At 46.7% G+C, this 27722-nt stretch overlaps 1 protein-coding gene across 3 annotated transcripts; it reads left to right on the forward strand.

Moving 5' to 3' along the window:
* The first annotated feature begins 9981 nt into the window (after window positions 1-9981).
* On the forward strand, window positions 9982-24413 carry SMARCD1 (SWI/SNF related BAF chromatin remodeling complex subunit D1). 3 transcript variants are annotated; one of them, XM_028710711.2, is made up of 13 exons: window positions 9982-10164; window positions 11343-11530; window positions 12512-12554; window positions 12644-12766; window positions 13840-13962; window positions 14799-14915; window positions 15568-15669; window positions 17064-17225; window positions 17318-17415; window positions 18851-18986; window positions 21518-21640; window positions 21840-21941; window positions 22692-24413. In XM_028710711.2, the coding sequence occupies exons 1-13, from the start codon at window positions 9997-9999 to the stop codon at window positions 22743-22745; spliced, it is 1539 nt and encodes a 512-aa protein (XP_028566544.1). In that variant the 5' UTR covers window positions 9982-9996; the 3' UTR covers window positions 22746-24413. The 3 variants fall into 3 exon arrangements, with proteins under 3 accessions (XP_028566544.1, XP_028566559.1, XP_028566552.1); XM_028710726.2 differs by lacking the exon at window positions 9982-10164 and adding an exon at window positions 10288-10441; XM_028710719.2 differs by lacking the exon at window positions 9982-10164 and adding an exon at window positions 10569-10601.
* Window positions 24414-27722: the final 3309 nt, after the last annotated feature.

Here is a 27722-nt window from a genome sequence, read left to right on the forward strand (position 1 = left end):
GAGACTCAGCCTTTTTCTCCTTAGCTTTTTCCCCACCGCAGAAATCCATCACAATTAACATCCTTCTTTTATCTTGCTTAACCGCCGCGGCACCATAGTAACGCAGGGCTGGCAGCCATCACTCACACAGTGCAGAGGTGGACGCCGGCGCCAGCTCCTTGGGGAAGAACAGCACATCAGGAAGAGTCAGGCAAGGGCTGTAGCTGGGTGGCAGAACATCTGCTTTTCCTGCAGGTACTGGATTCGAATCCCAGCATCTCCAGATAGGTCTGGGAATAGGGTTGCCCCCTGTCCTGTATAATACTGGATTGTCCCATAGTTCACTATAAAACACTACATCTTGTACTGATACAAGTGCCAGTGCCATAGCTACAGTGGGGCTAGCCAGGTTTTTTGCCCCGGGTGAAGCCTCCAGAGGGGTGCCATTGAGGCTCCCACCTGTGCGCGTGTGTACACAAATGGCCAAGGATGGGTGTGTAAAACTGGGTCTTTGACCTGGGTGAAATAAAGCCCCTGATTTTGTCCTGTATTTCAGGTCTTCTCTCTCTCTTTCTTTCTTTCTTTCTTTCTTTCTTTCTTTCTTTCTCTCGCTCTCAAAACAAAATTTAAAAAATCCTTCCAGTAGCATTCCTTCCAGTACAGTGGTACCTCTGGATGCAAACAGGATCCGTTCCGGAGCCCCGTTTGCATCCTGAGTAGAATGTAACACACAACTGCGCGTCTGCGTGTGCACGGGTCACATTTTGCCGCTTCTGCACATGCGCATGACATCATTTTGAGCGTCTGCGCATGTGCGAGCGGCGAAACCCAGAAGTAACGTGTTCCGTTACTTCCGGGTCGCCGCGGAGCGCAACCCGAAAATACTTAACCTGAAGCTACTTCAACCCGAGGTATGACTGTACAGTGGTACCTTGGGTTAAGTACTTAATTCGTTCCGGAGGTCCGTTCTTAACCTGAAACTGTTCTTAACCTGAAGCACCATTTTAGCTAATGGGGTCTCCTGCTGCTGCTGCGCTGCTGGAGCACGATTTCTGTTCTCATCCTGAAGCAAAGTTCTTAAACCGAGGTACTATTTCTGGGTTAGCGGAGTCTGTAACCTGAAGCGTATGTAACCCGAGGTACCAACTGTACTCTCTCACACACACACTCGCTCTCTCTCTTCCAAGTCAGGGATCTTCTCCAAATGCATGTGATTGAAAGGGTATGTGAAAGATCATGTATTTAAGCTCTTGCTAGCCGAGCACAGGCAAATTTACAAATTCTCGTGTGTGAGACAAATTCTAGAAGGGACATCCTGTCAGGCTGCTATAAATCGTCATGGATTGCTTTGAAATCACTTCAGCAACAAATGGGGGGGGGGGAATCATCCCCCAACCACAATACCCCACCCTGTATTTCACCAGAACACAGGTGGCAACCCGAGTTGGAAATTTCCCCTGTCTGAAACCCTGGAGTGCTGTTGTCAGTCAACATACACCAATATGGTAACCTCCAGATGTTTTAGACTACAATTCAAAGTGGCTGGAGCTGATGAGAGTTGTAGTCCACAACCTCTGGAAGACTACTGCTGAGGTAGACAATCAAAGTGAGGTGAACCAGTAGCCTGACTCAAATACAGTGGTACCTCAGGTTACATACGCTTCAGGTTACAGACGCTTCAGGTTACAGACTCCGCTAACCCAGAAATAGTACCTCGGGTTTAGAACTTTGCTTCAGGATGAGAACAGAAATCTCACGGCAGCGGCGCAGCAGCAGTGGGAGGCCCCATTAGCTAAAGTGGTGCTTCAGGTTAAGAACAGTTTCAGGTTAAGAACGGACCTCCGGAACGAATTAAATTCTTAACCTGAGGTACCACTGTATAAGGCAGCTCAAGCTTGCTGAGGCATCATTAATGGGAGAAGCCAGGCGTATAGACACAAGATTAATTCAGAGCGCTTTCTTGGGACGCCCTGCGTGCAAAGTGAGAATGCCAGTGCTGTTGGGGTGTGGGTTCTCTAACCCTAACCCTAGCCTTAACCCTAACCCTAACCCTAACCCTAACCTTTGATCATACAGCCCTCTTGAGCCTACTCTGGCAGGTGAGTGCCATACGTGAATTTCTCCACATGTGGCTGGGGTAACCCGGTCAGATGGGTGGCATCATAATAATAATAATAATAAGAATAAGAATAAGAATAATAATACTGACTGCCTAGGCACAATCTGGTGTGGACTCACACACCACTTCATCACAACAAGCTGCATCTGTGCATATTTCTGCAATTAAAGGTGTGATTGTTTATTTTATAAGGTGGTTTTTGATGATGAGAATAGGTCACAATTACACCTAAAATGACAGGGAGGGGGAGAGCTGATTCAAAGCAGACTGCAAGCAAGAGTTTGGGGGTATGCACACATGCTCTCTGGGACTCGGGTGGCGCTGTGGGTTAAACCACAGAGCCTAGGACTTTCCGATCAGAAGGTTGGCGGTTCAAATCCCCACGACGGGGTGAGCTCCCGTTGCTCGGTCCCTGCTCCTGCCAACCTAGCAGTTCGAAAGCACGTCAAAGTGCAAGTAGATAAATAGGTACCGCTCCAGCGGGAAGGTAAACGGAGTTTCCGTGCGCTGCTCTGGTTCGCCAGAAGTGGCTTAGTCATGCTGGCCACATGACCCGGAAGCTGTACACCGGCTCCCTCGGCCAATAAAGCGAGATGAGCGCCACAACCCCAGAGTTGGCCACAACTGGACCTAATGGGTCCCTTTACCTTTACAAATGCTCTCTGTATACTATTGTCAGCTGTATTAGGAACCAAAGATGCAAATTGTGGCCAGAAGCTTCCCAAACTAGTTTTTGAAAATCCATATTAAATGGAGGTGTATTTTGATATTCATATACAATTAAAGGTCCAGGCTTGGACCCCGAGAGACTGTGCTTTTAATTCATGCACAGTTATGGACGTTTTGATGAGATTCTATCCATTTTCCCATCTGTAAAATGGGAACAGCAGCCTAACCCCGAAGGGTGGAGTGAGGATGAACCATATAAGAATAACAACTAAAGGATTTGGCATATTGGCTTTCTACAGGAGGGCACTGAGTTTGTTATGTTCCATCCTTCGTGGGCAAGGCTCTGGAAGTCTGGTAATATGGAAAACATGGAGCCAGTGCTTTGTTTTTAAAATGAGACACATTATTCATCCTCACACCCAACCCCAGATTAGTGGAGGCTTGTTTTGCAAAAGACACTTTGGATGTGCTGAGGCACAGAGCCGATCCTTGGCAATTTAACTGCAAGGGATGCTTAAATTGCCTTCTACATTTCGCTCATCTCTAATTTCAATGTAAAGCCGATAGGAGTTTGGATACCTACCTTCATGTGTGCATTGATTCCAAAAAGAACTCTCTTCTGTCTTCCGCCACACATTAAAAAGTGACAAATTCCAGATGAAGGCATTGTTGGTACGATTGATGAAAACAGCTTGCTTCTGTTCCTACTTACTGAGCCTGGCTTCTCCAGATGACCCATTTATTGATCATTCATCCTGATTTGCTTGCACAAAGCTTACACAATGGTTAGACTATGTCTGGTCTTCACTGAGCATTCATTCTGATTTATGGGGCACTTATATGACAATGGCCATTCATCCTGCTTTAGTTGCACGTTCACCAGCGCAGCCCAATGTGTCTCAAGAGGCTTGGAACGGAATGGAACCATTGTGTTGGCTGCGTCCTCCATTCAATGTCCATTGGGGATGAGAGGCCCTGTGGGCACTGACTCCTTGCAAATCTCACTCCTCTCAGTACAGTGGAACCTCGGGTTACATACGCTTCAGGTTACATACGCTTCAGGTTACAGACTCTGCTAACCCAGAAATAGTACCTCGGGTTAAGAACTTTGCTTCAGGATGAGAACAGAAATCGTGCTCTGGCAACGCGGAGGCAGCGGGAGGCCCCATTAGCTAAAGTGGTGCTTCAGGTTAAGAACAGTTTCAGGTTAAGAACGGACCTCCGGAACGAATTAAGTACGTAACCAGAGGTACCACTGTATGTGAACTGTGCTATCATCTCAAGAAAGATTCTAAGAATGCCTCCAATCTTAGTCTAGAAAAACAAAGGCTAGCAAGATCTCCCACTTTGCAATCTCTTTCTTTTCATTGTTCTCAGAGAGGTAGTGACCAACAAAAACAGAACTACACATTTATAGTGGGAAACCAGATAGATTCCCTCAAGGTTGCGGGATGGTCACATTCTTCCCAACACTCAAATTTCAACATTTCTTGCTGACAAAAAGGGAAATCCTTCACAGCTGAGCTGGAATATTCATTGTAGTTTTGAGTACAGTGGTACCTCGGGTTACATACGCTTCAGGTTACAGACTCCACTAACCCAGAAATAGTACCTCAGGTTAAGAACTTTGCTTCAGGATGAGAACAGAAATCGTGCTCCAGCGGTGCAGTGGCAGGCCCCATTAGCTAAAGTGGTGCTTCAGCTTAAGAACAGTTTCAGGTTAAGAATGGACCTCTGGAACGAATTAAGTACTTAACCCGAGGTACCACTGTATCTGTGTTCTCTATGCTTGCCTGAGACTCGCAGGCACCTATTGAACAGCGCCTGTTACATCACTCGTGGTGAATGACATCACTTCCCCCTCTGTGTCTGCACCTTTTGTGATGCTGTTACAGGAAATGTATTTTAACAAGTTCATTAGACGTTAACTGTTTCCTTGGTGTACCTGTCAGCTGCAAAACTGTTCTTGAAAAAAACGCTTTCTAATTACATTTAGGCTACAACCATAAAACCCTAAAACATGGGAGTAAACCCCAATGAATTTAATCAGCTTATTTCTGTGTACTGAGCTGCCTTTGGCTTCCCCTATATAGTGAAGCATGGTCAAAAGGATTTCAAGTAATGCTATAGCTCATTAACCAGACTGAAGAAATTGGGGGGAGGAGAGAGAGAGAATAAAATTCAGACCTGCACAAGTAGGCAGTAACAAATTAATTGCTCTGAATCACTGACTTTATAGATAAAAGGCAAAATTATTAGTTGAAGATACTGTTAATTGATTAAGTGTACACTGGGGGGTGATTAAGGATTACATTTCTCTGTGAATTACTATTTGTTAGCCACCTTGAGTCTCTTCGGAGGTAGAGGTGGGATTTATCCAATAAATAAATGCAAGCACCAAAGAAATAAACATCAAATAAGCCCTTTTCTTTTGCAGCAATAAGCAGCCATTTTGTGAAGGGGGGGAGTAAACCTTTTTTTTGAAGGCTGTGCAGCTCTTTGATATTTGTTTTAAAGTTACAAACAGGAGTACATTTAATGCATGTGGCAGGCAGCGGTGTTCATTGTCTAGAAAGCCCCCAAACAGAAGCCTCTATCATTGCCACATAGCTCTTGAAAAGGAGACCCATGTATTCTGCCCAGACTGTGTTAAGTGGAGTAGATGAGCCAAATGTGCCTTCCTTACATATTTTATATGTTGATTGTGTAACACACCGTTTCCTAAAGAACAGCTAGAGACTGCCTGGCAGTGGCTCTCGCCTTCTGCATTATCTGGTGTCATTAATGACTTTACTTTGTCCTCTGAATCTCCATTTAACGGAGACATGTGGTGCTGGGAATTAATTGTCCTTCTTATGTTAATGCATCATGGAGATGACTAATTCTGGCTGCAGCAGTACACAGGGATAATTAAAGCAGGAGCTGAATAAGGCTGAAGTTGACCTGTGGATATGATGATTGATGATAGTCCATCATCAGGGACTTGAAAATCCTCCTGTTTCTGCTGTTTGTCTCGATTGCAAAAACAGGGAAATTATCAAACACCTGGCAATCTGACGTGAACTGCTCTCAGCTCAGTGCTTTGCAAAATACAGAGGGGGGGTCAATTCCAGATGACCTGTTTATTGAGCATTCGCCCCAATTTGTTGGCACTAAGTTTGCAGGGTTAGACCATGCCAGCTGTTGTTTTTTACTGAGCATTTGTTCAGATGTGTTTGCAAGGAGGTTGCGTGATGCTACATCAAGTCACTGCCATCCCACACCTTCCTGTACGTTTTCTTCCTCGCATTCCTTGCTGCAAAACGTCCAATTTGGAGAAGTGAGATTGTTGCCCAAAAGCACCAAATCGCCTTTAATTGTGGAACCTGAATTTGGTGGTACAGTGGTACAACAAGTTACTGTTGGCAAAATCCTCTCCTCTGCTCAAGGAATAAAGGTAAAGGAGCCCTGTGTTCTATTGCACCTTAGGTCCCGCATTTCTGTTTTATTATGAATTAGCATCTGGATCATTTTAAATACAGTGGTACCTCAGGTTACATACGCTTCAGGTTACAGACTCCGCTAACCCAGAAATAGTACCTCGGGTTAAGAACTTTGCTTCAGGATGAGAACAGAAATTGTGCTCCATCACACATCTGCAGAGTTAACAGTGTGTATTTTTCAAAGCTGGAAACAAATGGCACTGCTGTAGGCAGTTACCAGCCTAATATGCCCTTTGCGTTTGCTCTCTGTTTGCCTACATTATCAGTGTGGCAAGAAGCACCCATGCAAAAGTAGCAGCCAAACTGCTAAAGCAGGGCTGGAGAACCTGTGGCCTTCCCAGATGTTGCTGAACTGCATCCCCCACCATCCCTAACCATTGACTATACTGCCTCGGACTTATAGGAGGTCAGCTACATCTGGAAGGCCACCCTGGTCTATGTAGTACAGTGGTACCTCGGGTTACATACGCTTCAGGTTACAGACTCCGCTAACCCAGAAATATTACCTCGGGTTAAGAACTTTGCTTCAGGATGAGAACAGAAATCGTGCTCCGGCAGCACGGCGGCAGCAGGAGCCCCCATTAGCTAAAGTGGTGCTTCAGGTTAAGAACAGTTTCAGGTTAAGTACGGACCTCCGGAACGAATTAAGTACTTAACCTGAGGTACCACTGTACTTTACAATGTATGAAAAGCCAGGCTCCTGCCTTAACGGACTAACCAACTGGAAATCAGCACAAAAACTACATTTCTAGAATAGTATTAGCTTCCAATCCACCCAGTGATAGGATTCAGATGCACAGTGGTCGACGGAGGAAGAGGAAGATAAATGGGGAACAGCAGAAAAGGAGAGAAGAATATGTGATTATTTCAATTCTGCATCCCTCAACCTCATTGCACTCTGAGGTTATGCCAAAGGCTTCACAGGAAACCGTTAGCCACCAAATGCACACACAAGCAACAACAAATTACTGTAACCAGCCCTAAATTCTTCTGCTCCAGGGCCAGTGGCGTAGCATGGGGGGTGCAGGGGGGCCGGCCACACCGGCGCAACATCTGGGGTTAGGGCAAATCCACAGGTTAGGGGGTGCAAATCCACGGGTTAGGGAGCGCAAATTACTTGCCTTGCCCCGGGTGCTGACAACCCACGCTACGCCACTGTCCAGGGCTACAGAGGATTTCTCACAACCAGTGAGCCCTTCTATTCTATAGCTGCTTCTTACTACAAAGATGCAAGCGTATGGTCCAGAACAGTAACTTTGTCCCAACCCATGACCAACGATACTAACCAAAGTTAGTACAAACTAATTCAGGAAAAGGCAGGGGGTTAAGAAACACTGAAGCGAAATGCAACCCAAGAGGCAGGGTACTAGGGCAAGGCAGGAAGCAAAGTTTGAGCAACAGGGCGAGCGGAGCTTGAACAAGGGACAATTTCCAAGTGTCGACATATTGATGAATGGGTGGATGAATTATATTTCTATGATGCTTTTCATTCAAATTGAATCCCTAAGCAGCTTACAGACAATAAATAATAATAATGTGACAGAGCATAATGGAAGATCAGAAATGCAGCATAAATCATATAGAATAATTAGCAATCAGTGAAACAATGACAATCTATAAAGCACTGAGTATCAAAATTAAAGCAAAAGCCATACACTCTCCACAGCCCCATGACTCATAATAGAAACTACCGTATAGTTATTGCGAGAGGTGCTTTGTCTCTCAGCTGCTGGGACGTGGCAAATCTGTCAGAAAGAAAGAAGTCGTGCCACAGACGGTGAGAGACAAAGTGGCTGGTGGTCCACACACTATCATTCCAGCATTAGTCTGCCCACGTCTAAACCACAATCCTAGGAAGTGGTCTTCTGCCAAGGTCAGACCTCTGGGGTCCATTTCTCCCTGTACTATCTACACCAGCAGTTCTCAAACATATTTTTTTTTTCTGGGCTACACTTTCAGACTAAAAAATTGCTCACGCCACACCATTTTTAATTGATTATTTATTTATTTGTTTGTTTATTTATTTAATATTGCATACCTCCCTATACCCATAGATCTCGGCAGTTCGCAAACATAAACATTAACTACACAGGAAAACAAAAAGAAACAACTCCTAGCAGGGTGCTTGATTTAGAACATAGAACACAACTACAGTACTTTATATGACCCACAAAGCATAAAGCAATGCAGCTACATAAAATCATCAATCATTCCCAAAATCTAATTATAAACGAGCCTCTTACGTATGCAGCTTAAATACATATACAAAACTGTGGCAATGCTTCTATTCTTCTACTTAGTGTATGTGTGTGGTCTTGTGTCAGCGTCACTTGTGTGGGTTCTCTTACTATTCGCTTGTTGTATTTCCTTGGTGGGGAGAGAGGTTGGGGGTGGCCTAGGGTGTAGTTGGTTGTCTTTGGCTGGCTGTTGTGAGATTTGTTTTTGTGTGTGCATGGGATATGTGTGTGTGTTTTTTTATCAGGTTTGCCAGTTTGATTCGTATGCCGTCAGCCGATTCTTGTCGTCGTCTTGTTGGGCTGTGTATGTGATAAAGGGGAACCATACCGGGGTGAAGGCTTCTTCTTCTATTTGTCCCCGTGCCAGTTTATTGGTTAGTTTTTCTAATAAGGTTGTTTCCCATGCTATTTGATACCATTGGTCCCTGGTCTCTCCAGTGTCTGGCTATGATGCTTCAGGGCTGCTGAGAGTAGGTGGGTTATGAGCTCTTTGTGATGTGAGTGGGCATTGGAGAAATACTGGAAGCTACACATTCAGCTACAAACAGACTGGCAGTGCCTCACCCAAGATTTTAGATGGGGATCCCAACCTTGCCACTTCAGGATCTAGAACCCGGTGAGGAGATTTCACCCCTCCCATACCCAAGAATCTCCTGGTTTTTTTCCTGATGGTCTCTGCTGACTCTCCAGAGAGGAGGAGGCGTGTCCTGCTATCTACTTATTCTGCCCAGCACCACATCTCTGTGTGTGTGTGTGAGTCAGTCAGTCAGTCAGTCAGTCAGTCAGTGTATTGGAGAGAGAGAGAGAGAGTTCCTAGAGATAAGGTTGCTGCTAAGAGCAGCTGCAGACTCTCAGTGTAGCATTGATTTATGCTTAGAATATTCAGCTCTGTATATAGTTTTGTATCATAGTTGTAGTTACAGAATAAAAGGAAGATATTCTACAGAGCTGCTCTCCGAGTGGTTTATACTCTGCAAGACTCTGCAAAACTCTGCTGCGCAACGACTGTATTACTGAGACAGTGAATCCGGTGCTCTCAGCTCTAAGCTGTGAGTCCACAGCACTGTGACCTGTTCCTGTGAGAAAGGAGGTCTCTGGCTGTGCTACCCAGCTCGCCTAGCCCAGTCGGGGTTGAGGTGCATGAGTCCAGTTGGTGCACTGGCTCAAGGGCGATACTGACACCCGGCACCTTCTGCTTGCGAGGCAGGCGCTCTGCCACTGCGCCACGGCCTTTCCGTGGGCGCCTCTCCCCGCAGAGCGGTTAAAAGTCCCAGCCTTTGGCGGCTGACAGAGCCGCCCTCCGTACGGCAGGGGGAGCCCGACAGGTTCCGACAGGCTCCGCCCCTCTGGCCGGCTGCGGGCTCTATGGCCAATCCGGCGACGCTCTGCCTCCGGCGGGCGGCGCCTCTGTGGTAGCGAGCCCGAGTAAAACCATCCTAACCCCACATCCGCCTCCCTCCCTCCCTCCCCTCCCTGCGCCCCGCCGCTTTGTACTGCTGAGGGAGGGAAGATGGCGGCGCGGGCGGGCTTCCAGGCGGTGGCTCCGAGCGGCGGCGGCGGCGGGGCCGGCCCCGGGGCGGGAGCGCTGGGCCCAGGGGCTGCCGGGCCTCCTGTGCGGATGGGCCCGGCCCCGGGGCAAGGAATGTACCGCTCTCCTCTGCCCGGCGCTGCATACCCGGTACCCGGCCCGGCCCGGCTGAGGGGAAGGCGAAGGGGGCGGGGCCTGGGGGCGGGGCGCCGAGGCGTCCGCGAGAGGCGAGGGAGGGAGGGAGGAGGCGGCGACGCTGCAGTGGGCGGGGCTTGGCGGTGGGCGGGGCCGGGAGAGGCTTTCTCTGGGAAGATGGAGGAGAGGAGCGAACGGGAAAAGAGCTGCTGGAAGAGGGGAGGATCCGGGGCATAAGATTTATTGGACCCAAAGGAGAAAGGAAAAATAAAAGCGGGGGGAGAATATGGGGGTGAGGCTTCAAGGGCCGGGAGGAAAGGAGGAGGGAAACCGGGGGTGCTGCGGGTTTAAGGATCAAGCGTTTAGGGCCGAGGGGGAGGGGAAAGGGGTGGTATTTAGGGGAGGGGAGGATGATCCGGGTTCTCTGGCCTTAAATGGGGGATTTGCAGCCGGTACGTGGAAATGCATTTAAGGGAATCTTCTTGGGGAGATTGGATTATGGTATTTTCATTTGCTTTATTTATAAGGTTTTGCATATTTTGGGTTTTTTATTGCATAAAAGTGATGCATAAGGAAACGGAGAATTAGAAGTGCACCTGTTTTGAAAGCATAGAGAGATTTAAAGCCGACAGAAATCCGGCTAGCCGATGTAAAGGTGTTTGGTTTTGGTTTTTTTCAAATGAATAAATGAAAAATTCCAAAGGGGGAGGTGGGGTGTTCCAGAGATAGCGAGGCTAAAGGCCGGTTTGTGCAAGGAGCAGCAGGCACAAGCGAGAAAGCTTTGCTTGGATTGTACCATTTCAGGGGGCAGGTAAGGGTTGCTTGTTTGACTGCTTCTCTGGCCAGGAGAGAATCCCACCCCCGCCCCATGTCTACACACACATTTAAGCTTAATGCAATAATAGGGAAATGTCTGGATTCTTCTATGTAAAGTGCTAGATGCACTGCACACAAAATAATTCAGATGTTGGAGGCATAGCGAAACTTGCAAGTCTCCAGCTGCAGGCTGAAATGGCACAATCCAAGAAAAGCTGTACTGCTTGATTCTGTTGGGACCAACCGTGACAGATGAGATTAAGAAATACCTTTGGTGGAACTGAAGGGAAATGCCTTAGGGTGTTTCGCTAAAGGGAAGCGGTGATGTCCTGAGGCTCTTCCGAAGTCATGTTCCTCTGTGTTCTTTATTTTCCCAGCGCCCTGGCATGCTGCCTGGCAGCCGCATGAACCCTCAGGGACCTGCCATGGGACCTCCAGGGTATGGCGGGAGCCCTTCAGTCCGACCAGGGATGGCTCAGTCGGGAATGGACCAGTCTCGCAAAAGGCCAGCCCCTCAGCAGATCCAGCAAGTTCAGCAACAGTCAGTTCAGAACCGTAACCACAAGTAAGAAAACCCGCTTCTTTCAAAAGCTTTGTGGCAATGAAGAGCATAAATGCCATGCTCTTTAAGCTAAAAAACTTCAGCATCTTTGGGCTGATGTTGGCTGTTATTTTAAGTTCCAAAAACGGTTTACTTGAAAAATAGGGAGAGAAGAAGCCTCAGGAAGACAATTTAAACTCTGAAATCACTATTGATATAACTAGGAGGAAAGGAGATGTAACTGCAGACTCGCTGACAGCCATGTATTTATGGGAGCTTCCTGCACTCAACATTTCTTTCCTGTACCCTCAGTCTGTGATTCCCACATAAGTCATGGTCAGATATTAGCATGGGATACTGTGTGGGTGCATTGTGGTTTGTGCAGATCAGGTGCACTGTTTTGAGATTCGGAAGAGCCCAGAGCGAGCAAGCCAAGTGGTGTTCTCTGATACTTGCATATACTGGTGCTCTCAATATGATAAGCTTCTTTAGGCTGCAGATGTGAAATAATTTTACCTATATTAAGATCTCCACCGCAGATTGCAGCCGTGTGCATACTTACTAAGGAGCATGTCCCTCTGAACTCAGTGGAACTTACTTCTGAGTAAATATGCCTAGGATCATGCTGTGATTCCTAGATACTGGCGTTCAGCTTCATTTAGAAAGTTTCTTTTTTGAAAAAAAATATTGATTTTATTGATTTTTCACTGAAAAATCTTTACAAATTTTAACATAAACGGTAAGTTACCTTATCCATTGACCTGTTACCTTATCCATTGACCTTTTAGAAATTTTCATTATTTTAAAAAAACCCCAGATGACTTTGATTTCCTTGGCGCCTAACAAAGCTCTAGCATAGTAGGAAGTATCCTTTATGTATTTTGTTTGCATTTTTATTTAAAATTGATCAAATAGTAGATACGATTCAGTAACATATCCAATCTACAAGGTACTGCTTAGCCAGGGGTTCGGACTTACCACCCTAATAATTTTGTTTTTACATAGTGCCAAGAAAAAGAAGATGGCGGATAAGATTCTACCTCAGCGGGTGAGTGAGGCTTCAAGCGCTTTGAGGTCTTGTCACGGTTTCAGGGAGCCAGGCCAGTCCTGACTGATAATGCTTGTGCTCTGTTCTAGATCCGGGAGCTAGTGCCAGAGTCTCAGGCGTACATGGATTTGTTGGCGTTTGAGAGGAAGCTGGACCAGACCATCATGAGGAAGCGGTTGGATATCCAGGAGGCCTTGAAGCGGCCTATTAAGGTAACAAGAGGAGAGTCCCCATAAGAAACACTGATCTTTCCTACAGCAATAGAAAATAAAGTCAACATGCCCAGTACAGACATAGCAATTATATTGCTGTCTGAGGCACAGTTACAGGCTTCTCTAAATAGGAATGCTCAAGTGTGCATTTGTGATTAGAAAGAACATCTCGGAAGTCAAACTTTTCTGTTTTCGAATGCCGAAAACCCAGAAGTAAATGCTTCCATTTTCAAACGTGCCTCAGAAGTCAAACGGCTTCCGCTGAGGGTTTTTTTCCCCCTCCATTAAATTTGCAGACCGCCCTTTGTGCCTCAATTTTTGAACGTTTTGGAACTGTCTTCCGGAACAGATTACGTTCAAAAACCGAGGTATAGTCATACCTCATGTTACGTTTGCTTCATGTTACATTTTTTTCAGGTTGCATCCCGCGGTGACCCGGAAGTACCGGAAAGGGTTACTTCTGGGTTTCGCCGCTCGCTCATACGCACAAGCACGAAATCGCGCTTCATGCATGCACACAAGCACCAAGTCGCGCGGCTCACCTGCACAGATATGGCGCTTCAGGTTACGGGCTTTTCATGTTGCGAACGGGCCTCCGGAACGGATCCTGTTCGCAACCAGAGGTACCACTGTACCACTGTATTCACTTCCTGTCTATCGCAAACCACACTTGCTAAGATGGTTAGAGTTGCTTTCAAACCAAAGTCCCATCTACACTTCAAGTGCTGAAATGAATTAAGCCAGGAGACCCTGCAAAGCAAATGGAAGAAGGCCGTGGTTAGTCGCTTCTCCTGTAGTAGCTTAATCAAAGGTTATGAACTGACTTATTCTGCAGGTGCTGACTGATACAGAAGAAATCACACTGCTCTCTGATGGCACAGTTTTAAGTTAGCTGCTGCTTCCTCGCTCATTCTGCAGCTATCTCAGATACAGAGATGAGCATTAGCAGCTGTGCAGACCCCTTTTCGTTTTTGGGTGTTCAGTTGGTTCCTTGGGTTGAGGAAGTGTTAAACATTACGGTTATCGGTTCTCACTTTCACAACTAATGCACACTGGGTGCTGCTCCTTTTTAGCAAAAGCGGAAGCTGCGCATCTTTATCTCTAACACCTTCAACCCAGCCAAGTCTGATGCAGAGGATGGAGAAGGCACCGTGGCCTCCTGGGAGCTCCGAGTGGAAGGACGCCTGCTAGAAGATGTGAGTGAAGGCTACAATCGTCATCTCCACTTAGGGCTGCCGAGAGTTTGCAAATGTATCATTGCTGAGTTCTTAATGCCTGGGGTTCTTTAAACTAGACAAGGTGGAGAGCAGATAAACCTAGCCTGTAGCCAGTCCTGAAAGTTGGCTTCTGCCGATGCTTGAAATAAGTGTTATGTCACAACCAAAATGCGGGGTTTGCAAGAAGTGGCGTGTGACTCATCTCCAGCCTGGAATCTCACAATTTTTCATACTTTACATAGCTGCACTGTTTGAGATAATTCTTTGGTTTGTATTCAGGAACATCAAGTGCTGATTGCAAGCAGCAAAACAGATTGGTTGAACAGATTCAGATTGTATACTCTTTGGTTCAACAGTGGAGATCTCTAATTGGCACCTGAGATTTCATTCAGGCCATATTCATAATCTGCCTTAATCTTACAGTTCTTAAGGTCTATCTTTTTGATAGTCAGGTGTGTCAATTTCACAGCTTTAAAAACTTAAGAGAACTTCCAGATTGGGGGGGGGGGGGCATGAAGCTGACATAAGCCTAACCCTTGCAAGTGACAACACTTCAATAAGCCCCAAAGAAGACCTTAGATAAAGGATACTACCCTGAGGAGGGGTGGATGCAATACAGTACTAGAGAGGACATTGCTCTTGGCTCTATGGAAAGGCATTTGACAGGTCACAGATGGCAACCTTTCATATCTTTACTTGAGAGATGATTCACGGTTCCTGTTAGTTTCTCAGGCTTGACTGCTCTGTGTAACTGGTTGCTGCGATCCGGGATCTGCTGGTCTCATTCTCCCTTTTCCCTCCTCCCCTTTCATCAGTCTGCTCTCTCAAAGTATGATGCTACCAAACAGAAGAGGAAGTTCTCATCCTTCTTTAAGTCTCTGGTGATTGAGCTGGACAAGGACCTCTATGGCCCTGATAATCACCTGGTGGAGGTAAGATGCTTCTCATGGGGGTGTGTGTTTCAGGACACAGGTGGCACTGTGGTCTAAACCACTGAGCCTCTTGGGCTTGCTGATCGGAAGGCCGGCAGTTCGAATCCCCGCGACAGGGTGAGCTCCCGTTGCTCTGTCCCAGCTCCTGCCAACCTAGCAGTTCGAAAGCACGCCAGTGCAAGTAGATAGATAGGCTGTGGCGGGAAGGTAAACGGCGTTTCCATGAGCTCTGGTTTCCATCACAGTGTCCTATTGTGCCAGAAGCAGTTTAGTCCTGCTGGCCAGATGACCTGGAAAGCTGTCTGTAGACAAACGCCAGCTCCCTCATCCTGAAAGCAAGATGAGCGCCGCACCCCATAGTCGCCTTTGACTGGACTTAACTGTCCAGGCGTCCTTTACCTTTAACCTATATGTTTGTTATATCGGTTAACCCCAATAGCTTCCTAAACCAATATATGTTCTCAACCCAATTATGGCATGTAAGGAATATGGAAGCCACAGTAACAGAGAATCAAGTGCAAAGGTCTGGAGCGGCTTCCAGTACAGCATACTGCTGTTTACGCATTGACATTTCACTTTGTCTCTGAATGCCTATCTCTTTCTTTCCCGCCACCTCACCTGTCCTCTTTCCCCCCTCTCTCCCCACCTTTAGTGGCATAGGACTGCTACCACCCAGGAAACTGACGGTTTCCAGGTGAAAAGACCTGGCGATGTGAATGTGCGTTGTACTGTCCTCTTGATGCTGGATTACCAGGTAGGCTAAAGCTCCTTCATGACAGGGCCAACTGAGATGGGGCCCGAGGGGAGAGGAAATGCCAGGTAGTAGGGGAGGGGAGCTGAGAAAAAGTTCACCAATGGCAACCTAGACATCCCTTTGGTTTTATATAGCATATGAGTAGATGAACCTAAAAAGCCTGGGACCCAAATTCTCACAGCTCTCTAATAATAATAATAATAATAATAATAATAATAATAATAATAAAATTTATACCCCGGCCAGAGCTGGGCTCAAGGCAGCTAACACCAGTAAAATTACAGTAAAAACATAATGGGAGGGGCAATTTAAAATGCAATTTAAAATGCAGCCTCGTTTTAAAAGTAGCCCATAGATCAAAACCATAAGGGGAGGGAAACATAAGGGTCAGACTGAGTCCAAACCAAAAGACAGGCAGAAGCTCTGTCTTGCAGGCCCTGCGGAAAGATGTCAAGTCCCTCAGGGCCCTAGTCTCTTGTGACAGAGCATTCCACCAAGTCGGGGCCAGTACTGAAAAGGCCCTGGGCCTAGTTGAGCAGCTATGGTGGCTCATTTACCAGACGTAATGTATTTAACGTTAACTCTAGATGCGTATACTTGGTTCTGACCAAACCAAGCTTCCTAGACCCATGTACGATCTGAAACCAAAAGGGTGCATTGGTTGCTAGATGTGAAATAAATTGGCATTATTTTCAGCTCTTCAGCCCCACTAAGAACATTTGTGTTTATCAGCCAACAACTTCTTTGTCAACAGTCGCTGTAATGATTTCTACATTTGATTTTTAATGCAGTTATCAGAGTCAGGTATTTCTTGTGTTTCATTTTCCTCTGACTTCTCCTCTAGCTACCCATGTCTATAGATGTACCTGATAACTTCTAAACCGCTCAGAGGTTTTACTGCAGCCAAGGGGTATATAAATGTTGTTGAATAAATAAGATAGCATCCCATCCTTCTGATATATTGGCTTCTGGGCCATGGAAGCTTCTGTTATAATTTTTGAGTCTATAAGGTTGCCACAGTTTTCTTAGGCTTTTTTTTTTTTCTTCCTACGACTGATTTTCACAGCTGCCCCTCTGGAAAGAGTTAGGAGGGATATCAGCAACTGTGGTAAAATTGTAACTAGACCGTCTTTTGGACCTGTCCGTGTTCCTGTGGACACTTTTTTTATCACAAAATTGCTTCAATTCTCTTTCCTAACGTGAGTTCGTGTAGTAAAAGTGATGATTAAAATAATGAGTGTTTTCTCTCCACCACCCCACCACAATGGTCACAGGGAATTTTTTTTCTCCCCCATCAGTTGAGGGGGGGGGTTGTTGTTGTTTTACGGTTTTTAGGCAAGGCAAATAAGAGAGTTGTGTTCTTGCCCTTTTGAGACTTTGCTTTTCCTTTGCAGCCTCCTCAGTTCAAACTGGACCCACGTTTGGCTCGCCTCTTGGGCATCCACACCCAGACCCGCCCAGTGATTATCCAGGCCCTGTGGCAATACATCAAGACTCACAAGCTACAGGACCCTCACGAACGGGAGTACGTCATTTGTGACAAGTACCTCCAGCAGGTAAAAGCTATGAGGCCAGGCAGCAGCTCTTTCTGGGGTATCATAAGAGCTGGACCCTTCTGAGCTGCTTGGCCTTCCCTTTCGACCTGCAGATATTTGAATCTCAGCGAATGAAGTTCTCGGAGATCCCTCAGCGGTTGCATGCTTTGCTTATGCCTCCAGAACCGATCATCATCAACCATGTCATCAGGTAAGGCGCAAGGGAGGCTTGGCATGGGAATCTTAGCCAGGAAGGCCACAGGAATGTCATGGGGGGGGGTGGCATGACATAAGCGAAAACATTTGCAATGACAAAAAACCGACCACGCTGGAACAAACTTTCTACTTTCAGTAGTGATTCTTGCTTCAAGTTGTACTGAGGGGATCTGTTTTAAGGTACATATCATTTTCACATTTCCGAAACATTCATGCTTTAGAGTAGAAGCAGAAATCAATCTACGGAAAATTGGAAGCTCTGGGCAGACTGGATTTTTGGAAGCAGAGAAATGCTACCTAAAAATGTTCTCTGCCTAAGATGGTTAATGTAGGGGTGACGTAAGCTGTGGGCCTTCAGATGGTGGTTGTTGTTATTATTAAATTATTATTTCCTGATATTTAATTTTACTGTTTGCTATTATATGCTAAAGGGACGCGGGTGGCGCTGTGGGTAAAACCTCAGCGCCTAGGACTTGCCGATCGTCAGGTCGGCGGTTTGAATCCCCGCGGCGGGGTGCGCTCCCGTTGCTCGGTCCCAGCGCCTGCCAACCTAGCAGTTCGAAAGCACCCCCGGGTGCAAGTAGATAAATAGGGACCGCTTACTAGCGGGAAGGTAAACGGCGTTTCCGTGTGCCGCGCTGGCTCGCCAGATGCAGCTTTGTCAAGCTGGCCACGTGACCCGGAAGTGTCTGCAGACAGCGCTGGCCCCCGGCCTCTTGAGTGAGGTGGGCGCACAACCCTAGAGTCTGTCAAGACTGGCCCGTACGGGCAGGGGTACCTTTACTATTATATGCTAATGGATTGTGAAATGTTGCTTTATTTGATATAAGTTGTTTATTTTAAAGTTATTGTGACTTTTTTGTGTTGGGTCAGATTGTTATTATTAATGTTTGATGTTTTATATGTTTTAAAGGTTTTGGAAGCTGCCCAGAGTGGCTGGGCCAACTCAGCCAGATGGGCGGGTATAAATAATAAAATTGTTGTTGTGTGTCCCGCCCCCACCCATCTGACTGGGTTGCCCCAAGCACTCTGAGCGGCTTACAACAAATATAAAAGCGTAATAAAACATCTAACACTGCGAAACTTCCCTATACAGGGCTGCCTTCAGATGTCTTCTAAAAGTGGTGTAGTTCTTTAACTCCTTGACAACTGATGAGAGAGCATTCCACAGGGCTGGGGCCACTAGCATGAAGGCCCTCTGCCTGGTTCCCTGTAACTTCCTGCAGTGAGGTTACTGAACTACAACTTCCATCATGATGGGAGTTGTAGTTCGACAGTTCCTGAACAAGGCTACTGATTGTCCGTCCCAGCTTGATGATTCATTTCCCCAGTTATCTCTGTTGGTGATTTGGTAGAGTTCTGCTGAACCCACACACCTCTCTCTCTCTCTCTCTCTCTCTCTCTCTCTCTCTCTCGTCTTGCTTCTCCAGCGTCGATCCAAATGATCAGAAGAAAACTGCTTGCTATGACATTGATGTGGAAGTGGATGACACTTTGAAAACCCAAATGAATTCTTTCCTGCTCTCCACAGCCAGTCAGCAGGAGATAGCTGCACTGGATAACAAGGTGGGAGCGAGTCTCTGAAAAGTGGTCTTTGCACTGTGCAAAAGACTCTTGCCTTGATCTCTGTGATGTCTGAGAAGGGACAGCTCCTCCTGCGTCATGTCCAGTTGTGAGCTTTTAAAGTTGTTGTTCTGTAGCCGTGTAGATTAAACCTTTGGGGTCATAAAAATCCATTGAAACGGCAAGCATTACGCAACTCTGTTGGGGTGGGGAAATGGGGCAAAAAGAAGAAGAAAACTTTATAATTCTTGGTGATTTAGAGAACGCACCAGCAATTGGTTTCTTCCATGACTGTGTGTTGATGTCATGCATTGGATTGCAACCTTGAGGTTCAAACAGACAGCTTCTCCCCATTGCCTTTAGAGTAAGCCCAGATTTAAGTTGTGCACATTCAGCTTACGCCTTACGCGCTTGGCAAACAAAAACAAAAAATTTAGAAAGGGGGCGGATGTCCACCGACCATTGCACCCAGTGCCGTTTTGGCTTTAGGTGTGATCCCTGCAATGTAACCCCTGTATAAGTTTAGGGCTTTGTGTATTTCTGAATACTTTGGTTATGTAGGGTAGGGGTGGTAGACCCAGTGTGGTGTGTGGGACACCAGCCGCCACCCTCCTGCAGATTTTAGGCATGAGAACAGCCTCCTAAGGGAGCTAGTAGGCTTTTTCCAATTTCAATGTAGGGATGATTTGGGGGGGGGGGTCATAGTTTGGGCGGGGAGGAGCTCTAACCCTGCAGGTGCACACACGTACACTGAAAACAGTCCCTCTGACCACAACAAGGCTTGAAAGCAGTCTTCTATTGAAAGGCTGTTTTTAAGCTTAATTGCTGTGTGTAATTTTTGTGGCGAGAAGGCTTCTCCAGCTGCAAGTGCCTCAAATAACACAGGCACCGTTCTGGCAGCTTGGCCTGAAAACTGCCAAAATGATTGCTGGCGGGGGATGAACGAGTGTCTGTGTACATGAGAGAGTATGATTTGACCAGGCCCATTTTGCCTGCACCCACTGTTTGTTTTTTGGTCCCCGCCACCATTGGCTAATGCAGCCTCCAGAGAGAATTGTGGCCTATGGACCCATAAAAGTTTCCCAGCGTGTGAGCCAGTGTTGTGTAGTGGTTAAGAGCGGTGGACTCGTAATCTGGTGAACCGGGTTCACTTCCCCGCTCCTCCACATACAGCTGCTGGGTGACCTTGGGCTAGTCACACTCCTTTGAAGTCTCTCAGCCTCACTCGCCTCAGAGTGTTTGTTGTGGGGGAGGAAGGGAAAGGAGATTGTTAGCCGCTTTGAGACTAACAAAGGGGAGTGAAATGTGGGATATCAAGTGCAAACTCTTCTTCCTCCCTCTCCCTGCTCTAAGGCCTGTAGATGTGAGCTGCACATTGCACTAGCTCACGTGACTCCCCAAATGGTCTTTTCTGACCAAAAGGGAGCACAGAATACTCTGACCCAGGCCCCCTTCCCTTGTGTATTTTCACTGTATCCCTACAAAAATACATGCCACCTACTCTTATGCAGGTGTGTGGCATCTCAGTGACAAAACTACCTGTTTTGTCTTGCAAACGGACAGCTGCTTGATGAGCATATGGCCATTCAGCGGCTCAGCATCTTGCAAAAAGGGTTTGAGGGCAACTGCTGTCTGGGAGATGTTGTTTTCCACGATCTCTCAGGTCATCTGCAGCAGCCTTGGAGTCTAACCTGGGTCTTCCCAGCTTCCTGGCCTGCAGCCAGCCTTTCAGAGCCTCTGGGACAGCTGCCCAGTCACTGTCATTAAAGGATGAAACAAAACAGATTCCTGGCTGGTAGGATTCAGGCTCTGGGGCAACTGCTGAAGGATCCACCACTTTTAACCAGGACAGGGGGTGGGACTTGTAGGGATGGTGCATGTGGAGAGAGCCTTGACACAATTGGGTCAGCTATAAAATATCCCAGCCTACTGCATACTTGCAAGCATATTTACTCAGAATAAGCCCCACTGAGTTTTTAACGGGACTTACTCCCTCCTTGGGATCCCAGTCCTGATGCCATTTCAGTTCTGCCTTTTGACGTTCTGGGGTTTTTCATACAGATTTAAGCTTTCCCTGCTTGGAATTGATGGCTGGGATTTTTTTTTTTTATTCGCTTAATTAATACAGCTGCCTCTAGATCCGTATGAACCCCTTCATAAATTTGATCCCGTTTGCTGAATTGAGAGAGAAGGGGGACCCTGAGTTGGGATTACAGTTGCCTTGTTCTGAAACCATGCAACAAACCAAATGAGTGCACGGATAAAATGGCACAAATTTACAGGAAGGAAGAGGGAAAACTTGCCACAGCAGAGTAGAGGACTCAGACGGTGGCCAAGAAGAGAGGTATAATGTGTGTTCTTGCTTCTGAATATGTTCTGCGTTAAAAAAACAATGAGGAGTGAAAATGTGCCCCAGGAAACATTGGAAACTGCAGACCTATTTCATGTGCATTCTGGTAGCAGGTGGCATTTCAGCACGGTGCTGTTGCATCCCTTTTCCCAACGTTTCCGTGCTTCGTTTTCTCCCATCTCAGATCCACGAGACCATAGAAACAATCAACCAGCTGAAGACCCAGCGGGAATTCATGCTGAGCTTTGCCAGAGACCCCCAGGGCTTCATCAACGACTGGCTGCAGTCCCAGTGCCGGGACCTGAAGGTGAGAAGCCTCAAAGGAGAGTTCGGGCACAGATCACCACCTGACTTTGTTTGGGCCGGCCACACTGCATTTCGAGTTGAAAGGGGTTAAAATTTAGAATCCTTGTTGGGCCTTTCAAGGGAGGGCTTCCGGCTTAGCTCATGGATGAATGGATGCATTAAAAGGAGTCTCTCTCTCCCTTTCCCTATGTTCCTTCCAGGCTATGACTGATGTTGTCGGGAACCCAGAAGAGGAGCGCCGAGCTGAGTTTTACTTCCAGCCATGGGCTCAGGAGGCCGTGTGCAGATACTTTTACTCTAAGGTAAACTGGCTCGTCCCCTGCGATCCCTTCCAAACAGTGAGCTGGACAGTCTCCCATATCATGGAGAGTCACCTACTCAGTTTGGGCACGATACTTTAGTCTTGGTTGCCCAGGCACCCCAGGGGCTCATGGCCTTTCAAGGCGCTGCCAGCCATGAGCATATTTAACTTGGAGCCAATCATATTTAAGAGCAACACACAGCAAATGAATAAAGGATAATTTTCCATACTCCTTCAGGTTTATATTTTGTCCTGTGCAGTTCAGAGCCTAACCCAGTCTGTGTATGGAATAATCACCAAAACGCCCAAAAAGGATGTTTCACATTTCAAATCGTGAGATTTAAAAATTGGAGGTGCGGGCATGGCACACAAAAGAACTTAAGAGTTCACATTTCTGTGAAGGGAAGAGCACTGTATACAAACCTGTGGTCCTTGGTTGAAGGGTTGTATGTAAATTTAATAAGTTAAAGAAAGAAGGAGTACCTCTTGAGCCAGGACTATAGCAGGGGTAGCCAACATGGTGACCTCCAGATGGTTTGGACTACAATTCCCATCAGCCCCAGCTGGTGGGCTGCAAGGGCAGATCTGCTGAGAGTCGTCGTCAAATGACATTTGGTCCCCCATCCCTGCTATAACATGTCGCTGGTGTGACATCTGCTGCTAGCTCCTCCTGTTTGGAAACATCAGAAACTGGACAACACCCGCTCTTGTTGCATGTGTGCTAAAACTCTGGTTTCGGCTTCTCTCACAGGTTCAGCAGAGACGGCAGGAGCTGGAGCAGGCCCTGGGAATCCGCAACACATAGGCAGGCCTGCCTCTCCCAAGCCAGCAGGTCTTAACGGCTAACCAAACACTGCAGGGATTCACTGCTCAGGCCTATACAATTCCCACTTCAGCACAGAACCTACCGTTCCTCTCCCGACATCTCTTTCCGCTGCTCCGGTCCCCTCCCTCGGGGGGAGGAGGGGATGGTGTCAGGCCAAAGGTCTTGTATTTCAGCTTGGCCTCCTTCCTCGATTGTTGCCTTTGGAGCCCCAGGGCTCTCCTGTCCTGGCTCTAGCTGAAGCTCTTCCACGCTTGGAACAGCTTCAGTTCAGAGCCTTGCAAGCTCAGGACCTCCTTGCCAGTCCCTAGGAACTCTCCCCCCCCCCCAATTCCACCCCCAAAGCTGTGTCTGCACATCAGCTTTGTACCTGAGCAGATGGGTACAGGCCTGGGCCTGTTCAGCTTCTTGTAGGGCGAGAGGAGAGGAGCAGGAGGGTGTCACTGCAGCAAATTCCATATGCCTTTCAGGGGCTGAGGGATGTTGTGCAAATTCATCTATTCTGAAACAGCCAGAGCTCCCTCTGGCTTTTTCCCTGGGAGCTGCGACGCAGCAAAGTTGGCAAGGAGTCTGCAGGGTCACAACACACGTATCTGTCTTAACTTCATGTTGGTGTTTTGCTTTTTGCTTTCGAATGGGATAGCTGGCGGAGATGCCCAGATACAGTCTTGGGCCTAGGCCTGTTCCACAGTGGTCTTCCCAAATCATTGCCCCCCCCAAGCGGGGGAGGAGGGGCATCTCCATCTTGCCCCTACCTCCATCCGAATTCCTAAACGCTTCTTCCCCCCACCCCACAACTCTCTAGATCCACAGAACTTGGCGGAAGGGCACCTTCCCAGTTACGGTTGCTTTCCTAATGTCTTCCTCACCTAATATGGCACAGAGCAGGTTTCTGGAGCGAATTAACAGGGTGCGGAACTGACGGAGCAGGGAGAGATGGCAGGCAGGTGTTCATGACCTGGGAGGAATTTTTGGCAAAAGCAGCCACTCACTTCTGACATGTGGTTGTTTGGGGCTGGAAGGTTGGTCCCAGGCACCTGCTGTAGGTTTTTTTTTTTGGGGGGGGGGAATGGAGCTGCATCTTTCTGCAGACTGGTTTTTGGGACTGTAATGCAGCTGGACAGGTCCCAGCTGCTTGTACTCTTATGACACTAGCTGCAAAAAAAAAAAAAAATCAAGTTACTGACAAGCCCCTCTTCCTCATCCACCTCCTGGAATGAGGCCAGGGGCCGCTTTGAATTCAGGAGTCCGGGTGGCCCTATTCCCTTGTGTATGCGTCCACGTTCAGAGAGTGAGAGGCTCTAACCTTCTTGTCTCGTCTTTGCCATATGAAAGACCACCTCGCCCTTTTTACCTACCTCCCCGTCCACCACCAAACCCCGCTTTGTGGTACCAGGGATTAGAACCCCGGTGCCTTAACGTAGCTGCCGCAGGCTCTCAGGGCAAGTATAGATGAAGGAAGCTCAGAGACTGACTGGCTCGGCAAAGTGTAGCTGCTTTTAACTGCTCCCTATTATGCTTTTGTGTTTTGTGGCTCTCTCTTTCTTCTCTCCCTTCTCCCTCCCCGTGGACCAAATCTTTTTTCTTTTCTTTTTTGTACTGTATCCTTTTAGATGTCACCTTCTTCTAATAAAAACTGCCTCTAAATGATGGTGCTCTGCATCCTTTTTGTGCTGCACTGCCGACTTTTTTTGTATGCCAGGCGGAGAGGTTGCGTTTCCGTTTTCCTCCCCATTTTAGAAAAAAATCCTAAAGTGTTTGCTGTGGTTGTTTGGAACACTTAACAGCTCAAACGAGGTAAACCCCCCTTTTTATTGGTTGCCTTGGAGAAGAAAAATTGCCTGGCAACGGAGGAAAAACCTTCAGGCTGCTGAGTGCATGCTTCAGCTTTCATAAAAACACTGGATGTGTGTGTGTGTGTGTGTGTTACGTACACACACATGGAGAAAGCAGCCTTGGGAGAGGAATGGGGAACCTTCAGTCATTTTGGGACCACAATTCCCATTCTCCCTGGCCATTCACTGCTGTGGCTGGTGAGAATTGGAGCCCAGTGTCTCATTTGGAAAGACCACAGGCTCCCCATCCCTGCCCTAGTAGAAGCCAGGCAATGCGTTTGCGCTTAGTTGTGCAGCGCTTACATCTTTTCTCAAAGCACTTAACCATTTCGAGTTAAATCTCATGAGAACTTTTCCATTACGTACAGGCTGGGTCGGATGATCTCATGCAATTTCAGAATAACGATATTAATGTATTGCACCATTAATGTCCGCTGCTTTTTACTGAGTAAGCTAAAGCTTGACAAAAGAAAGCAACGGACAGAAGGCAAGATTCAGATGAGGGTAAGCGGGAAGATAAAAGTCAGTTCACCAACCAGATCAGTCATTTTGTAGTAATTCCTCAAGATGGCAACAGAAATATTTCTTTCTGATTGAGAAAGGTCTCTAGATCAACATACCCAACCAAAATTAAAGGCCTGCCATTTTGGGATGCAGTGGTTGATTTCAAGCGCCATGAACTTAGAAAAATGTGTATGATTCGACTCTGCCTTTTACTGGGTGGTACACAAAATTTCATCAAAAATACAATGCAGCAAGTAAAACATTAAAACCACATTAGAAATGTTTGAAGGTAGGGGAAAGTAGTCTGTGCTTTATTGAGGAGCAGACGTAGTCCGTTAAAATCATTACATCTTTATAATGAAGTGAGATACTGTACTTCTATGTTTTTAAAAGTAAGCCTACGTCTTGTAACAGCTGTGCATAGGTAACGGAAGCAGGTGTAGAGTGGCCTTTACTAGTTTAGGCTTTCCTAAGTGAGGAAACTTCATTTTGGGGTGTTCCCTGTGTTTAAAAAATAGTTCCTGCAGAAAGAAAATGAGTACCTCAAGCACAAAGCAGAATTCAGATGTTTTATGGTATGCCATTTTTTCTGGATATAGGAAACACTCTGAAGCAGCAGAGCATTAAAAAAATGTTGGCCCCTACTTATATAGCCTGAAGCAGTATAGTTCATTCTTCCATCTCCTGTTGCATGTGAAGGCCCAGCCTAGATTCTTCACAGGGAGGAGGAGGAATCGAGGGGTGGAATGAGCAAGTCATGCCATGCCAAAGCCTGAAGGAAGAGAAATACAAACCTGGCAGTGGTTGAAACAGAAGACATCAGTGTGTTGCCTAGAAAGTCTTAACAGTCAACTGTTGCTGATTTAAGGACAATCTAGGAAAGGTATTGGGTTTACAACAGAAGCTCCTAATTTATTTATTTTGGGGGGGTCCTTCTGCCAGAGCAGGACCCGCCTCCTCTCAGCTGTGATTGGCCGCTTGCTAAGTTTGTAAAATGCGCCTTATCCCATTTTTAGACACTAAGCAGGCTTATCAGGTTTATATTTTATTTAACAAATTTTGTCTATTGCTCTATGCGGCTTGTACGCAGCTCACAAATAGATATTAAAATTACCAATAAAAGCAGTTAATCAAAACATTTAACGATAATTAGAGTTAAGAAAGGGTTAAAACACACCAGCATCTACATGTCTGGATAGGCTTGCCTCAACACAAATGTTTTAAGCGGGTTCCAAAAAGAATACATTGAAGGTGCCCGTCTGATGTTGATGGGCAGGAAGTTCCAAATCATAGGCATTGCCACATTAAATTATCAGTTTCTTGACTGGCAGAATGTGTGTTAGGTGGCACCTGTAATAGCGACAGTTCGACAGAGCAAAGTGGGCATATACGAAGGCAACCCTGCAGGTAAACTGGTCCCAAGTCGTTAAGGGCTCTGTATACTCATAGTTGAATTTGGCCTGGTAACAGATCAGCAACCAGGGCAGATCTCCAAGCAGGGATGTTCTATGCTGACAGGGTCTCCACTCTTGCCAGCAGCTGTGCTCTAGCGTTCTGTACTAGCCAGTTTCTGGGCCAATGCAAGGGAAAGCCCACATAGGTGCATTGCAGTAATCCAATCTTTTAAGTCACCAGTGCCTGAGCGCCTCTGATCGAGTTCTCCCAGTCCAAGTTAGGTTAGGCTGAAGGTTAAGATACTGGCTCAAGGTTGCCAAAAGATAGGCTACCTATCCAGGTTATTGCCAAAGGAGACTCACAAGGACTTCGGGAAGTTATGAATGGAGCAGCAATGACCCTAGGGCACCAAACACCAATGATGTTTAGCGTACACTTCTTCCAAAAGTGCATATATTTCAAATGTGTTCTAATGTTTTGGCTCGCAGTCGCTGGTTTACTTGGAACTCCAAAATGAGTTTTTACGACTAGTGATATTTCCTTGCAAGATGTCCTCCTGTGATTTATTTTCAACCTGCATTTTCATTAAGCAGATTGAGATCTCTAACATCTCCCATAAAGCACCAGAGAGTTCCTGCTGCTTCCGCCCACGTGTGTTCTCTCTTCTTCTAAAGCCTGGGCACCACTCACTTTCCTCTTGGCGGAGTAGATTGCTTGTTTATGACTCGCATCAGTACCGCAGACAGATTCGGTGGCTTTTAAAATGTGGCTGGCTTGCTTTCTTCGTCAGAAAGAACTCCATAGGCAATGTCTGGTGTGATATATTGCAGTTGGCAAGCAGCTACAACCATAGGGTTGAAGGACCTTTGAGTGTGGGTTCCCCATCTGTAAGAGGGAAATCACATTACTGACCTACCTTAAATGATGGTTAGGAAGCTGAATTGCTTGATACGCAAAGCCTCAATTCATTGACAAACATCCATTTCTTCTGTGCAATTCACCTAAGCCAAATAACATTCTTTTTAATCCTCCCTCTCTGACCTTCGATTGTGGAGAACTGAGGGCATAGCATTTCAATAACATCCCAATCTCGAGATGTTTGCATCCTTGCCTTATACCCAAATTGCCCGAAGCCCTTATTTAAAGAGGTGAATCACGAACTGAAGTTTGCTATGGTATATCAGTCTTCATATCAGTCTTCTCCAGCCTGAAATTGAACTACAAT

The sequence above is a fragment of the Podarcis muralis genome, chromosome 2 (genome assembly GCF_964188315.1).
Source record: "Podarcis muralis chromosome 2, rPodMur119.hap1.1, whole genome shotgun sequence".
NCBI classification, from domain to species: Eukaryota; Metazoa; Chordata; class Lepidosauria; order Squamata; family Lacertidae; genus Podarcis; species Podarcis muralis.

Excerpts from the sequence above, each read along its gene's own strand:
- SMARCD1 (XM_028710711.2), top strand. The coding sequence starts at position 9,997 with ATGGCGGCGCGGGCGGGCTTCCAGGCGGTGGCTCCGAGCGGCGGCGGC. Across the intron at positions 13,963-14,798 it reads AAGGACGCCTGCTAGAAGAT|TCTGCTCTCTCAAAGTATGA; the intron begins GTGAGTGAAGGC and ends CCCTTTCATCAG. Across the intron at positions 15,670-17,063 it reads TCTTGATGCTGGATTACCAG|CCTCCTCAGTTCAAACTGGA; the intron begins GTAGGCTAAAGC and ends TTTCCTTTGCAG.